General features: G+C 40.3%; 1 protein-coding gene across 2 annotated transcripts in view; it reads right to left on the bottom strand.

Annotated features, from left to right (window-relative positions):
• Positions 1 to 15,658: 15,658 nt before the first annotated feature.
• The window catches only part of PRUNE2 (prune homolog 2 with BCH domain), a 198,896-nt gene continuing 197,765 nt past the window's right edge, over positions 15,659 to 16,789 (bottom strand). For both annotated transcript variants that reach the window (XM_061201171.1, XM_061201172.1), the window contains one exon: positions 15,659 to 15,710. In XM_061201171.1, coding sequence (XP_061057154.1) covers positions 15,659 to 15,710 — 52 coding nt within the window. The remainder of the gene's footprint in view (positions 15,711 to 16,789) is intronic.

Below are 16,789 nucleotides of genomic sequence, written 5' to 3'. Positions count from 1 at the left end.
TAAGCCTCAACTTTGGCCTATAAAAAACTACAAATTCTCCACACAAATGATTTTGTCGACTCCTCTGCCCCCACATTAAAAGACCTAAACAAACACTGATATAATTTCTAACAGCTCCAGACCACATCCCTAGGATGACACTAGCCCCTCTTCAGGTGCCTGCCTGAGAAAGCTCAAGGATGCCAAAAGAATTTACTGTTCATTCCAGCCAACACCTGACTATTGGCCCCTGAACGCCCTTTCTTGGAGCATTTAATAAAAAGGGCTTACAATTGTGAATCCTTCCTCTGTCCCTTTGAGATATATACTGTCACCTACAACTCAGGAGTGTCTTTCTAAAGGACCTGAAAGCCATTCCATTAAAATGTAATCATCAGGAAGGGTAGGGCCTGTTTCCCAGTCTCTGTGGGAGGATAGAATTGTAGCTTCAGTAATTGCCAGCTAGCAGACACAGCGGTCCTAATCCTGATTTTTCACTTCCCTGACTCATACTGAGCCCCAGCTCCGCTCCCCTCTCCTCTTTCATTTTCCCTTTAAAACACCCAGTCACCTCTGTATAAGTCAACGTTGACTTCAGTTTACACTGAACCTCCTTCTCTATTGCAATAGCGTATTACTTGTTAAAATCTGTCCTTAACAATTTTCACTAATATATGACTCTATTTATCTTTGACAGCATGTGGAGAAATGCAGAGTCTCATGCAGTGATAGTCTAAATGAGTATAATCATTCCTTAGGTGGTTTAGCAATATTTATCAACAATTTAAATTTTTTTCAACTGAAGTATACTACTTCTAGGAAATTATCAAAAAGATTTTTGGACATGGAAAGATGATCAGAACACAAACTCTGCCTCTTTCTCTCTCTCTACATGTATATAAAATTTATAAACATACATCTGGAAAGATCTTCCAGATAAATGTATTATAATGTGTTAATAAATAGTGGTGTGATTAAGTGGTAAGACTGGGTGATTTTACCCTCTTTTTTTATACTTTCTATTTTGTTTATTTTTCAATAAGGACGTATCCTTCCTGTAAGCAGAAAAGAAAATGAAGCTATTTTATTTTATATGTTGAGAAAATCAATTAGAACAAGAGATATCAGTGACCACCATCAGAAAAATTCAGATATGCAAGGACCATTGGTCTGCTTTTTTGTCCCAGTGCTGTGATTCACCAGCTGTGTGATCTTGAGTATGTCACATAAGCATCAAGTTCCTACCAAAATGTTACTTGTGCTCGTGTTCAGGTGGTGATAACAGGGAGAGACATTTTCCTTTCCTAGTCTTCCTATTCTCCTGTATTTTCCAATTTTTACAAAATGATCACGAATTACTTCTAATGATGGCATATAACCTATATGAAACTATACAAAACTTGTTCATTCTGTTTATAAGAAAATGATGGATAACTAGTATGAACTTTTGGAAATTGTCTTTCTGGTGAGGAAATAATTTTAAACATAAAATGTGCGAATGCCTTTTGTGTTGGAAATCATTGGAAATTCCTCCTCTATTGAGTTTTCAAATAGGAAAGCTTTTTATGAGTCTCTTTGTTCATAAAAGTACTTTTTTTTTCCTTTTGCAATTAATAGGTATTTGGGGGTGGGTGCTTTGAGTGTATGTAACTATCCTGTTGTTCGTCAAATTTTTAATTAACTAATTAATATCAGAATGATATGAACTCATGGAATCTTACTTTATTCAATAGGTTATAATCTGTTAGCATGATTATTTATCTTGGTCCTCACATTGTCCCAAATCTAGCCAGTTGGAGCCCCTTCAATCTGTCTCTGTGTTCTTTGACATGTCCCCATCAAAAGCCCTATAGACAGCATCTTCAAGTGTTCAAATGAATATCACAAGGATGCAGTGAGAAAAGCACAAATCAGTTCTGAGTTATAGATGCCAAAGATGAATAACCTGAAACCCAAATCAAGGGACATTCTACTGAATACTGTGAGAGATCTTCCTAAGTGTCAGGGTTATGAAAGTCAAGGAAAGACTGAGGAATTGTTCTAGATTGAAGGAAACTAAAGAGACGTGACAACTAAATGCCACTTGTGGTTCTGAACTGGATCCTTTTGCTTTAAAGGATATATTTCAACAGGTGAAACTTGAATGGCATCTGTGGATTAGATGGTAGTAGTGTTTCAGTGTTAATTTCCTGGTTTTGATAGCTGTATTAGGTTATGAGGAGAATGTCCTTGTTTGTCGGAAGTATACTAAACATCTAGGGGTGAGGAGGCATTATGCAGACAACTTACTCTCCGATATTTCAGGAAAAGTAATTTCTTCTTCTGTTCTTGCAAGTTTGAGATTGTTTCCAAATTAAAAATTAAAAACCAGAGGTAAACTGAGGAAAGGTAAGAGATGGAAAGCCTGGAAAGAGCTAGAGGTGGAGTAAGGCAGAGGATGGCATAAAATGGCTATATCTGAGAGAAGAGGAGGAGGATTCACGAGAATTAGTCTATTTAAAAGAGGGGACAGCAGAGGAAACGAGATGCTAATATGGTTGACAGAAAGTAAAGGTGGGGTTGGCAATGGATTTGGAGAAGTTGGCAAGTTAACAGACAAAGGGCTGAGTGAATGGGGAGATGAGGAAAAGAACTCATGTTTATTGAATGCCTTCTATGTATTAAGTACTAGGCTGGACATTTAAATCCCATTTAACTCTTACATAAACTTGTAAAATGGGAGTTTTATCCACATTTTAAAAATGGATAACTAAGGTTCAAAGAAGTTGAGTAGTCCAAAGTAATATAGCTGGTAAGCAGAACCAGGATTTAATTCCCAGTATGTATAGTTTCAGTGAGAATGGGATAGTAGAGGAATGGTCTCATCAGGTCATGAAAGGGGAAGAATTTAATTTTTTCACCCCAGAGGTTAGAGGGAGCACAGAGACTGAGTGAGATGGTGGGGGTTTGGAAGTCGGGATTGAAGCCAGGTCTTGAATAATTTGAAGAGATGTGCTAGCTGAAGTCATTGGGGAAATGGTAGAAAAGCAAAGAAAAGAGAAACATTGAGAAACACCATCACTTATAGGTGAGAGGAGGCAAGAGGGGCTCAAAGAGGATTTGCAGAAGGCGAAGGGGGCATTGTAGGCCAGCTTCTAAGAAGGCACCCGATGATTCGCACCTCCTAGTATTCATATCCTTGTGTAATCCTCTCCCCTTGAGTGGGGGCTGGATCTAGTGACTTGCTTCTAATCAGTAGAATGCAGCAAAATTGGCAGGATGTTGCTTCTGTGATATGGTTACAAAAATGGTAACCTCCATCTTGCTAGCAAATTCTTTGTTGTTGATGTCAATGAAACAAGCTGCCAGGTTGGAGAGGACCATGAGGCAGAGAACTGAGGATAGCCTCCAGCTAATGACCAGCAAGGAATGAGGCCCTCAGTTCAACAACCTTCGAGAAACTGAATCCTGCCAACAACCATGTGAATGAACTTGGAGGCAGATTCTGTCCCAGTTGAACCTCTTGTGAGAGGGAACAAAGTCAGGAATGACTTATGACACCATCTTGGTGATGTCACCCCTCTTGATGGAGTCTTGTGAGGGACTCTGAGCCAACACTGTGATTATTGTAGCCTGTGAGAGACCTTGAAGTGGAGGATCCAGCTGAGATGTATCTGGATTTCCAATCCACAGAAACTGAGATCATAAATGTGTGTTGTTTTAGGCTGCTAAGTCTTGGGTTACAGTTGATCTTCATTATTCAAGGATTCCATAATTGCAAATTCACCTACTCACTAAAATTTATTTGTAACCCCAGATCCATACTCATCTTGTTTTCATGGTCAGTTATGGACACGTACAGAGTGGTGAAAGTTCGAGTTGTCTGATGCGCATGCTCCCAGATGAGGTTGAACAAGGCAAGGCTCAGCCTTCTGGTCTCAGTCCTCATACCGTAAACAAGCGTCCTTTTCATGGTCTATTTAGTGCCATGTTTTTGGTATTTTTGTGATTTTTGTTTGTAATTTTACTCTTTAAAATGGTCCCCAAGGATAGAGTTGAAGTGCTGTCTAATGTTCCTAAGTGCTGTGATGTGCCTTACGGAGAAAATTCGTGTATTAGATAAGCTTTGTTCAGGCATGAGTTATATTCAGGATTTGGCTGTGAGTTCAATGTTAATGGGTCAACAATATATATTAAAGAAAGTGTATTTAAACAGAAACACATATAAAACAAGATTAGGTATTGATCAGTTGATGGAAATGTGACCAGAGGCTCACAGGAACCTAACCCTGTATTTCCTCTAGGAGCAATGGTTCAGTACATGCTAATTCAGTGTTCTCATTGCCTTTGTAGGATGTAACTGCCTCAAATAATGAGAATTCACTGTCATTTGTTATGTAGCAATAGATAACAAAAATGGGGGTGGGTGGGTAAAAGGACAATCCACTTCACCAACCTATGGGAGAAGAGTTTCACAAGGAGGGCATGATTAAGCATCAAGGGTGCAGGTCTCTCACTGGGAGTAAGGCAAGGGAGGTAGTGGATGGCAATTATTAGTGTCTGTCATCTGAGTATCACTAAAATGGTTGCATATCAAGAAGAAATAATTTTGTTTGGCTAAAGAGAATTGTTTTGAATGGATGTAAGTGAAAGTCTAGGAAAATGAGCTTCACAGGGCAATCCCCTTGCTCTATAAAGGTTACTGCCGTGTGAGGATTGATGTGTCAGAAGGCACCAGTTTCATTAAAAGCTCCGTGACTGTTCAGGGTGATGTAGCCCAGGGCAGGCTTCTGGCAGCTGCCGCAGCACTGATGCTGCCAATGCAGGGAAATGGTACAACTACAGGAGAAGCTGTAGAAGGGAATAGCCCCTGACGACCCAAAGCACCTTAACACGGCTCTTCCATGATCTGTGGCTGAAAGTTTAAGGTATTTTCATTTTATTTACTTTTAACTTCAGCCTATGAAAGGTTTATTGTTTATTTTGATTTTTAATTAGACTCCCAGCTTCATTCTGGGTCCCCAGTCCTCACCCTACCCCTGTATTCCCTCTAATGAGTGTGCTAAGTCATTCAATATGCATGGACTTTGTATAATATGTAGCATTGTTTTGTGTGTGTAGGCTTAGAATTTACATAAATGGCACTATGCTGTAAATACTGAGTTCTTCCTTCTTCCACTCTACCCTGTGATTTGTGTTGCTCCATCAATGTGTAATTTGTTGCTTCTAACAGCTGTGTAATACACCATAGTGTGTATCCCCGACATTTTACCCATCCTTTCCCCTAGCCTGCCTTCCATTCCCACGACCAGTTAGGTGAAGGGAGCAGAATGAAGGTTAACAGTACACGTTGTAGTATCATGCCCTTCATTTGCCTGTAATTGCTTCTCAGTCTTCTCTTGTCCTTCTTCCCTTCATTGGGTAGAGGACAGTATTCACCAGGACTCATTCCTAGATCATGAGGACATGCAATGTCTCACTTTTTGCAGAGCAACTTCCCATTTGGTTCCTCCAGCAACTTTCTGAGAAGCAGAGGTACACATTTGTTTATTAGGTTAAAAAAAAAAAAAAGCTTAGTGGTAATTCCCAACACCACTTGATGGCTGTAAAAGTAAAAAAAAAAAAAAAAAAACAATAACAACAACAACTAAAAATAAAATGGCATTTAATGAATTTTAAATAAAAAATAAACATATGCTATGAAAAGGCAAGAGACAGAGAAAGGAGAAGTTGACAAAATCAAGTAACCATGAAACATGGAGATGCTTCCAAAGTGAGAAATTGCTTACCCAGAGGGTAAACAACACATTTTGAAAGCTTAGCTCATTGAGGCATGGAAAGCAAAAATGAAAAGGGATTAAAGTTTGGGTGACAAGGAAGCCAGAATTTATACTGTCCTCAAGGACCAAGTGCCCAGCCAGACTGATATCCAGATAAGACTCCTGCAAAGTGAAGCTAGAAATAGATTCTTGCTGACTCAGAAAAAGAAAGCCATCACTTATGTGTGGAATCAATGTTTATTTCTGAATTATACAGAGAGGATATATATATATATATATATATATATATATATATATATATATATATATATATAGTGTTGTTACATATCTTTATATTATTAATTTGCACTATTTAGGTAGAATTTATTTATTTATTTACCAAAACAAAGGTCTAGTAGATACTTTATTCTGAGCGATCCAATACGTGGTAGAAAAAAAACCTTTAAATATATAAAAGATTAGTTTGTGCACATCTAAATGTTTCTAAGGGAACAAACTACAGAGGCATTGTGATTAATTAGATGAGGGTTGCAAACTTAGTACCATAACTGAATACTTAAAACAAGACCTTAACAACACAAAGGCTTGGAGTAGTGACTTCCTCACACATGTCGGAGTTATGTCTTAGAACAGGGGTCCCCAACCCCCCCTCCCCAGCCACGGCCTGTTTGGAGCCGGGCCGCACAGCAGGAGGTGAGGGGCGGGCGAGCCGGCGAAGCTTCATCTGCTCCCCATCGCTCTCATTACCTCCGAAACCACCCCACCCCACCCCACCCCCACCCTGTCCCTGGAAAAATCGTCTTCCATGAAACCGGACCCTGGTACCAAAACGGTTGGGGACCTATGTCTTATAAGATAACCCCGTAAAACATTGTATGGCTTCAACAGGAACTTCCGGGTTTTCTTCCGCCCCCAGCTATTGCCCTCAAACAAACTTTCTTACTCCCTGATGATATCTTCTGTGCAGATTTTTGTTCTTTCTCTTAATCAAGGAGCTAAGTGAATAGCAGTTGCCACTTTAGGAAAACAATGCTTTTGCCCCAATGACCCCTTGGTTCCCTTAACTACAAATCTACAGGAAAAGTGCAAACAGTTCCCAGAAGTCAGAACCAAAGCAAGAATGCTCAGAATGCAAGAGCTAGATAGTTAATGATGTGAATGTTTACATCTGTCTACATATCTGCTGAGGGATTATTTTTTTCAGGATTCTTCTAGGCTTCTATGTACTTGGTTTGAATTTACCTGGTTGCCTTTCTCTAGCACATGCAATTAATTTGTCTTTTTAAGATAATAAAATAGCAGATGCCTATCAGAATGGTTACGCAGCCCGTAGAACAGCCCAAACAAAATCACTGATTGAGCAAGATGCTCATAATTTCCATGTAGGAAGATGAAGCTCCAAACAGAATACCACCTGAGTAGCCTTCCATGAACAGGCTGCCCAAGTTCAGAGAAAATGTGAATGGTGAGATTGTTGTCTTGTCCGGTTGACTCCATCACAAGAGCCCTTTATGGACAGCTCTATGTCCCCGGGTTCACACCGCTAAGCTGAACAGCGGATTCTTCATTACTTCCGGTGGCTAGGGGGACCATGTAATTTATCTTCCAAAATGGGATACGGCTGAGCGAAAGGGAGCATTGTGACTAATTATGCCAGGGCAGCAGTGAGCAAACCGGAAAATTGGGTCATTGCTCTGTTCTGGGAGAGGCATAACTTGGGCTGCCAAAGGCGGAGGTGAGCTGTGGGAGGGGCTGCGCCCCAGGGGTTTTCCTCTCAGACACGCCAGGTGCTGTGAGGGAGGAGGACCCCAAAGAATGGTTTAACAGGATACCAAGCGGAAAGGGACCGAGGGGAGGACATAGATAGCTGGGGCTTATGGAGGAAAGAGAGCTGACCTGTGCGTAAGAGAGCGCGTCTGGAAGGTGGGTGGAGGCGGACGGGAAGCAGATGAGGGCGGGGCAATTCAGTCACCTGTGCAAAGACGTCTACTTCAAAGCATTTCAAAGCTCATGACACGCAGGGCTCGGAGTGTCCCCGACAGCTCTCCCGGATGCAGTTACCACCCTCAGACTACGGTGGAACCCCGTTCTCCACTACATTTTAATTTTTGCTAGCTCATTAGTAATAGCTGATACTGGAGACTGAGAATCGTCTCCAGGGTAAGGGCAGGACCTCAGCAACGCCTCTCTGTACAGCCAAAAGCCTTCTTAGCAGGCTTCACTTTGGGTCGTGTAAACACAACCTGAGCCACGGGCTCGTGGCTAGGACTCCTTGCCGTTTTCAGCAGGCCATGCGTTCCACTGATTTGTGGATGCCAAAATTCTCTTTCTTAAGAGTAAATTAGTTTGTGCGTTTGTGCATGCTGTTAGAGAAACCAGTATCTGAATACAAATGGGGAGGGGGAAGGATGGATGTGCTGACACAGGGCTCAGCAAACGCTTTCTATAAAGAGAGTCAGTGTTTTAGGCTCCGTGGGCCCATGGTCTATGGCGATTACTCCACTCTGCTGCTGTAGTACAAAAGTAGCTGCAGAGAGTCTGTAAGCAAATTTGTGTGGCCGTGTTTCAGTAAAACTTTATTTATGGGGACTGAAATTTGAATAGTTTTTATGTGTCATGAAATATTGAGAACATTTTTTTTCTCAGCCCAAAGTGTGAAAGCCATTCTTGACTCGAAGGCCATAGGGCAACAGGTAGGGGCGCTGGATTTACAAACCCGTCGCTCTGCTAGAGGCCCACGGGTTTTAAACCACATTGGTGTTTTAAAGGGCATATGAAGACTTATAAAGGACTATTTTGCAAATGATAGTAGACTCATGTTTAATTTGAAACCTGTGATTAGAGTGTGTTAAAGCAGATTACTTTTTATAATGCATGTGAGAAAGAAATTCAGATAACTGAATGTTACCAAATAACGAATTTCTGAGTGGGCCACCTTACATAGAACACTTGGCACTTAAAGTGTAACTAAGTTTAAGTTAAACTAAGAACTAAGTTTATGGCTTGAAGCACAGACAGCTATCAGAAATGGGGACATTGATCCTTAAGTTTCTCAACGTGGAGGCTGGAGAAATGATTTTGTAAAAAGACCAATTCACAGAAAACATGATGCCCAATTTGATAACTAAAATAAAATTGATGTGAATTAGAAAGCCTGGCTTCCTTTAGAGACGCTAGAAGAGACGATTCACGTGGACAAGAATCGAGTGGGCACTTAGCTGATGTGGTGTCACACCTGTGTCTACTTTATGGCTGTCTTAAGCAAGCTTAGGATTTTAAAGGTAGAGTTATGTGGGGACCACTTTCCTAGGGACTGTTGAGCCCTGTGTATTTTAAACCTGAAATGATCACCAAGGAGAAATCCAGCTAATCTATGGCAACAAATCTACTCACAATGAATAGTGGACTGAAGTTATCTTAGTGGTCAACACCAGTCTAAGAGATGAAATACCACTGCACCAAGGGTTAATGAAAATATTGAAATGGAAGGTCCTACTTTCTTGCTAAGGTTCAACTAAAATCTTGGAGGCACATAACTGGCAAAATAGGAAAATACACACAATTTCATAAAACATGTTAAGAGCAAACACGTTCCCTTACTGTTTTTCCCCTTAGAAATTTAGAATGGCACCAGGTAGTGCAAAGTGGGAAAAAAGTACCATCAGCCCTGTCTCTTCCAGGTAGATATGTTTCAACAGAACCACAAAGCAGAAAAGCATCCTCTTCTTCCAGCCATGGTCAACTAGGGCTTTTCTTTTAGCTTCAGATTAATACTTTGGAAAAAAAGAAAAAAAGAAAAGAAATGAGAAACATGAGACACTGAATAGAAACAGTAATGATTTGAGGAGGGCTGTGCTTGCTTTTTTTCCTCAAAGGACTTACTGAAAATAAATCATGCACGCTTCTTATACTAGACAAATCTGGTAAAACACAGTCTTCCCTAGTTGCCAAGGCTCTCTTTAACGTATGCAATCTGTTCACTTTTATCAAACTTTCTGGAAGCATTTTACGCCTTTCCAAATGATCTAGAGGGCAAAAGACTTGTGTGAAGGCTCCCTTTTAAGTGGATTACGATAAGGAACATTATTGCATTTTGGAAATCCACCTATTTTTTAGTAAATGGCCTTTCCTTGTGGGGCAAAAAAATGGTCTGCTTGAAATAAGGAACATCTGACAAGCGCTAAATACTAAGACAGAGGTAAACAATAAAACAACAATGGCAAAAACCCTCCAATATTTAAAAAAAATTTTTCCCATTATAAAAGAAATGCATGTTTGTTTTTTGTTTTTGAAAAATACAGAAAACTATGAAGAAAAATAAAATTTAAAAGTCACCTCTTGGGCCACCATCCAAAGAAAACCACTGGTGACCTTTTTTCATGCATAGCACCTTTGATTCCTCCCCCCAGATATTTTGTCTTGGAGTTTTAAAAATTTTATGTTAAATTCATCAAGAGTATGTTTCTAACATGTGAAAAGTTATAAACTTGCTACCGTATGTATGACCTTGGAAACGTGAGGCTAAATGAAAGAAGCCAGACCCAAAGCCCATGTGCCATGTGACTGCATTGACAGGAAGCGCCCAGAAGAGGCAGATATAGTCAGGAAGTAGGTTGGTGATTGCCAGGGACTTGGGGTCAGGGGAAATGGAGAGTGATGGGGTTACTTTCTGAGGTGAGGAAAATGTTCTAAAATTGATTGTGGCATTGGTTGTACAACTCAGCGACAATGCTGAGCCACTGAACTGTGCAGTTTAAATGGATGAATTCTATTTCAGTAAAGCTGTTATTTAAAAAAGCACAAGTCGAAACCACAATGAGATACCACCTCACACCCACCGGGATGGCTATTATCGAAAAAACAGAAAACAAAAGTGTTGGAGGAAAGGGAACCCTTGTGCACTGCTGGTGGGAATGTAAATTACTGCAGCCATTATGGGAGACAGTATGGAGGTTCCTCAAAAAATTAAAAATAGGACTACCATATGACCCAACAATTCCACTTCTAGGTACATATCCAAAATAATTAAAAACAGGGACTCAAACAGATATTTTTACAACCATGTTCACAGCAGCATCGTTCACAATAGCTAGGAGGTGGAAGCCACCCAAGTGTCCGTCAATGGATGACTGGATAACAAAATGTGGTCTATACATACAATGAATATTAAGAAGGAAGGAAACTGACAGTTGCTACAACATGGATGAACCTTGAGGACATTAAGCCAAGTGAAATAAACCAGTCACAGAAAGATAAATATCGTGTGATTCCACTTATATGAGGGCCCTAGAGCAGTCAAATTCAGACAGAAAGTAGAAGGGGGGTGGGGGGTCGGGAGCTGTGGTTTAATGGGGATGGATTTTTAGTTTTGCAAGACGAAGAAGTTCTGGAGATCGGTTGCCTAACAACGTGAATGTACTTAACATCACTGAACTGTACACTTAAAAATGGTTAAGACACTATTCAATACATTTTGTGTTAGGTGTATTTTACCATAATTTAGAAAAAACTGATAAACCGAGGGGGGCTAGCATTACTATGGCCCACACGTCCCTCCCCGCAGGTAGAGGCCACCTCGCTCCTGAATCGTCTGTCATTTCCGTGACAGCACGTGCTTGGTTCTGTGTGCTTCTGAACCGTGTGTGTGAGGTGTCCGTGGGTGTGAGGCACTCTCTTTCCCCTCCAGGTGACGCGTGAGGGACTTACCGGCTGTGACTCCACTTTCACTCTCACCCTCCAAAATTTTCTAAAGTCAAAGGATTTGCCTGAAAAGGGCGCCAACTACTTTAATGAGATGGATTCCTATATCCTAAGAAAAGCTTGTTGTAAAGAATGTCTATTGAGTTTGGTAACCATAAGTTTGTTTCCTATGTCTGTGGGTCTATTTGTTTTGTATATGAGTTCATTTGTATCGGGGTTTTTTTTTTTTTTTGGATTCCACATATAAGTGATATCACATGACATTTGTCCTTTGTCTGGCTTACTTCACTTAGTATGATAATCTCCAGGTCAAGGGAAAAGAATCTGAAAAAGAATATATATATATATGATATATATATGACGTATATATGTATACTGAATCACTGCTGTACACCTGAAAGTGACACAATATTGTAAATCAACTACACTTCAATTAAAAAAAAAGAATGTCTACTGAGTTCCCAAATATCTAGGGAATAAGCCTAAAATGGCTTCGGGCCACTTGTGCCTCTCTTCCACCTCATGTGAACATATCACAACTTCCCGGCACCTACCAAAGAAGAGGGCTACAGCCAGTGAACACTCAGAGGAAGAACTTCCACCATGAGAAAAGAAAAACGCTTTGTTTGAAACAGGCAGTTTGGGAAGTATGTGCGGATTTTGCTTAGGTCTGCCCTCCCTCCCGAGCCTTAAGTCTGTATCTTGCAAAGGTTACTGTGCTTTGCTTGTGGCATCTGCAGCAGCCGAGCCCTGTTCATTCTCGCAGCTCTGCAAATAAAGCCAACCCATCCAGTCTACAGTAGTTAAGGTATCCTTCCTTTGAAATACCCTCAGCAATTCTACCACTTCTTAGCTCTGGGGCCTTGGCCTAGTTACCTATCTTCTCTAAGTCTCCATTTCTGTATCTGTAAAGCAGAACAATCGTATCTCTCTCACGGCTTGCTAAGGATTAAGTCTAAAGTGTTTTCAGTTGCACATAACGAGCACACAGTAAATGTCTATTATTAGTAGCAGTAGTATTAGTACTAGTAGTAGAGTAGCAGTAGAAGCTCTGTGTCTTTCTGAAATGGGAAAATCATCTCTCTGCTTACAATAATCTCGTCTCCTTTGGGAGTTTTCAAATCCAGCCATGCTGACTGTCAGGAGAGGCCAGGTTGTCATGGATATTAATCTCTATTTTATGCCCTCAAGGATCTGACTTGTTTTCTTACCAGCAGGGTTTTACCATGGAGGTGTCTTCTTTTTATCCACTCTGACCCCTTCGATCTTTTAGATTAGATCTTTTTCTAATATGCATTTTCAAAAGACAGATCCTTCTTGACTTGTTTTTGCTTCAAAAATGGACTTCCAGCTGCAGTTATTCCCAAAAGAATGTATTAAGTTTGATTGATGATTGGATTTTTATTCTTATTCATATGATGGTGGCTCAGTTTCTTTCGCAGACCAAGAAAATATTTATTACACTTGGGGCACAACATCTGAAAAGTGTGAATGGGGGTCAGAACACTTGAAATCATCTTGAAAAGTTTAAAGGGCAAGGTCACTTTGTTTCATCACCTAGGCACCTGATAAAAATCTGAAAAAAACACACCATTTTGAAACATCTCATTTTTCATACTGACTTATTTTGTAAACCTTTTACGGTTTAATTTAACCCTTCAGCTTTTGGTAAACAAGAAGCTGAAAAGTTGAAATTTAATAACCCAGTTTATGGAAGGAGCAAGAGATAGTCAAAAGTGGATGATTTTTAAGTTAATACAGGAAACCACACTGAACATTAATTTCCGAGACAACAGTTGTGTTGTGAAGCTAATGAAGCTATGGATGATGCTACTAATTTAAGTCTCCCCACATAGAACCACTTCTCCTGGATCATGTACACTTTTTATGTGTGTAAGAATATAAAAAGTCATGTTGCAGGTTTTAGGAGATGAATGAATAAATAAAATCCAAACCTGAGAGTGAAGGAGACAAGCACCTGGGGCTACTTTTAAAAATAGTATGCTTTTTGGAAAAAACTTACTTTTAATCAGACTTGAAATATGAAAGGAGTATTCCTCATTGGGCAGATGGGCTTCACTTTCTAGAACTAATTTTCCAGTGAGACATATAGTAGCTTTCTGCTAATTTCCCATAGGCTATTTTGGCTTCTAATGTGTGTTAAACGAAGTTTTTTACAAAGCGTCTGACAATATTGTTTAATGATAAAAGGAAACTCTCATGTTTTCTGTAGGAAGAGCAGGGAGATGGGCTTAACCTTCCCTTCTCTCTCTGAGGAAAATGAGAGGCCATTACAGTATCAGCACACATCGCATTTTATTCTCGGCCTTAATTGAGCTCCTTGGAAGAGCCTTTGCCCATTTTGCAGTTTATCCATTTAATACTAGCTAGAGAAGGTGTAAAATGCTTCCACTCAGGAACCAGAAGGTAAACGAAGCCTGGTATTCTGATACTAAACAAAGCCAGAAACCCAGGGCTGGAAGTCAGCAGAAAAAAATCTCGGCCACTCTGGCCCTCCTCCCGTTTCACATCCTCCACACTGTGAGCGTGTGCCTGGTAAAGAAGAGCTTAGGAAAGAGAGGGCTGAAGAAAGCGGAAGCCTGGAGAGGAGTATTTTCTAAGAAGTGGGAAGTAACGTTAACAATTTGCAGCATCCCCCCGCCCCCATGCCCAGCCCTGGAATGAACCCCAACAGAAGCAGTGTTTTGCCCTCTCCCCAGCCCAAACAGCCCTTTATACAGATGAGGAGCAAAACACACAAGGCAGGCAAAGGAGTGGGTAAGCCCGCAGATGTAGCAGCTGTAGGCTAGTGAGGGACATCCGTCCGCACAGCTCGTTAACTGTGGGCACAGGACTCTGCTCTAGGGGGCGCTGTTTTGATGAGGGAGGGATGATTTGCACAAAGAATTAGATGGACTAAGGGCCTATGGTTTTTTTGTTTTGCCGAATTTTCGCGTGGCAATTTGCTTGAAGCAATTGCTGTCTTCATCTCAAAAAAGGTGGGACCAGTGTAACCTTCAGAAAAGTAGCTGCTCGATTTCAAAGGTCTCTTTTACAGCTTTTGTTCTTTGTGTACTTTTCAGTAAAGACCTTCTCTTTCAAGTTTTTGTGTATAAACTTCCTTAAACTGTAAGGTCACCATGGCAACTGCAGAGTAAGTGCACTGAGATTTTCCAGTTTCCCTTCAGACCTCCTCCAGGGAAAGGAGGTCACAAGAGAACAAAATGTGACAATAGCAGATACATTTAAATGTGATCTTTGCTCCTCCTTCTGGATTCCTGTGAAGAAGGACAAGGTTAAATTCTCCACAACTCAGACCCAATTAGGAGCCCCCGATTGGATGGCCAATTTCCCTGAGAGCATGATGGTGACCACAGTTTATTCCCTGAAACTGACCGGGACAGTAATGAACTCTATTTGTCTTAGGCGACAAATTTTGTCCTCCCTGGTGTTCTGTTAGATCAGAGGTTGAATACCCATTCCAGCATTAAGACCACCTCTCTCTGATTTCAAAACCACTGGCTCTGAAACTGCCCTGCAAAGGCTCCAGTCCCAGCTCTGGGCCATTCTTAACAGCTGTACTAATTGGACTGGCCAGCTAATCTCTCTATGCTGCTCTTTCCTTATCTACAAAACACACCTCATTGGCTTATTCTGAGGATAAAAATCAGAGAGTGTGCATGCAGGTTTTTACATAGAACCTGGCACGTGGTAAGAACCCATTACATGCTCAATTTTTATTTCTCACCGGATGAGACTAGATGGAATAGATCATTTCTAAAGTTCCATCCGGACTCAGCTGCCTCTTGAATTTTCGAAACAAGGACGTTTTCTCTTCCATCCACCAAAATAAGTTCAAATGGAAGTCCCTACTTTCACTAATTAAAATATGAATGATGTAATTCAGAAAGCAGAGTTGCATTCCTCTTGCCCAAATGCTTTTACATCTGGCTCAGATACTCATTTTCTCCTCACTTTTGGACTGGAAAAATAGAATGCCAAATGAAGACTTAGGTTGTCCTTAAGTCATCTAATGGTGATCATGAATGAGATGGTGTTAAGCTGGCACATTTCTCTTTAAGTTTCTAAATTCAGGAATAGAGAACATGAAAGCTGAACATCTAAACGGTGTTTACCCAATCCTCAATGTATTTTTGTCTTTCAGAGCCCAGCCATACAACATAATAAGTAACCACACAGTTGTTATTGATGGTGAATTCTTACTCCTTCTCCATAGAAGACATTTCTGGGTCATTGTAAAGGCAGCTAGTTCTGAGTGCAAGGGGGGAAAAAAAAAGGAAGCAGTAAACATTTTCTCCACTGTTACCACTTTGTAAACACGACAGATTTGGCCTTTTTAAACTGTTTAGTGTGGTCCCATTGCTACTACTGAACACATCTACACCTGAACAGATGATGAGATTAAGCTCTGATTCTTTTACCATCAGTTTTGAAATACAGTAATTGCTCCTGATTTAGAAACACAAAAGGAAGTTTGAGAACTCCAAACACCTCCAGTGGTCTCTTCTGTGCTTGTTTTGTTTGTTTGTTTGTTTGTTTGTTTTTTCTTTTTCCTGACTTTTCAATCTATCTTATTCAGGGAACATTATATTGCAAATTTTTATTTGTAACCCAAATAATATAATATTTTAGACACAAAGGACAATCCCTCTCAAGCAGCCTGATATTATTTATATAGGAACACAGTTAACTTTCAGTTTTCACAACAACGAAGATTTTCCAAGACACTAAAAGGTAGAATGCCAATTTCAGCTTTCTTTGGTGTTGTTACAGAAAAATACCTTACAGCTGATCTGTATTCAGGTCAAACAAGTGAGTCCTAACATTAACCTAAACTGATTGTGTCCAGAAAGAAAAAGGTAACCATATAAAATAAGGAAACTTTTATTATGGTGTATGAATGTGTTTATGCTTTCTTGTGTAATATTAGCTGCTTTTGATATTCCATGTGATTCCTCTGTTAGCCAATTTCAAATTTGCTTTATATTAATTTCCAATTAATACTTAACACTTCAACTGTTACTTGTTCCCCTCTGGTAAATATTTTATTGTTGGCAAACAAACACTATTTAAAGAGATGCTGTGATCCTTTTTACATGCGAGAGTTCCTCTTGTAATGTGAATAATTTCACAAGCCAGGGTATCTGTCTGCACATCAGAGGTTCGGTTATTAATGTTAGGTATTTTGTTGAAAATGGCAGAAGTCTGGCTCCCTGAGAAGGGCAGAGGGCTTTTTGCCCCTCTCCAGCTACCCTTCTCGCTGGTGGTGGTATTTTTATGGAGGATACCTGGCAACTCTAGTGAACAAGGACAGTCAGGCAAGTGTTGAC

The sequence above is a fragment of the Eubalaena glacialis genome, chromosome 9 (assembly GCF_028564815.1).
Source record: "Eubalaena glacialis isolate mEubGla1 chromosome 9, mEubGla1.1.hap2.+ XY, whole genome shotgun sequence".
Taxonomy (NCBI): domain Eukaryota; kingdom Metazoa; phylum Chordata; class Mammalia; order Artiodactyla; family Balaenidae; genus Eubalaena; species Eubalaena glacialis.
The sequence above is the reverse complement of the archived record's forward strand: the minus strand, read 5'-3'. Positions and strand labels throughout refer to the sequence as shown.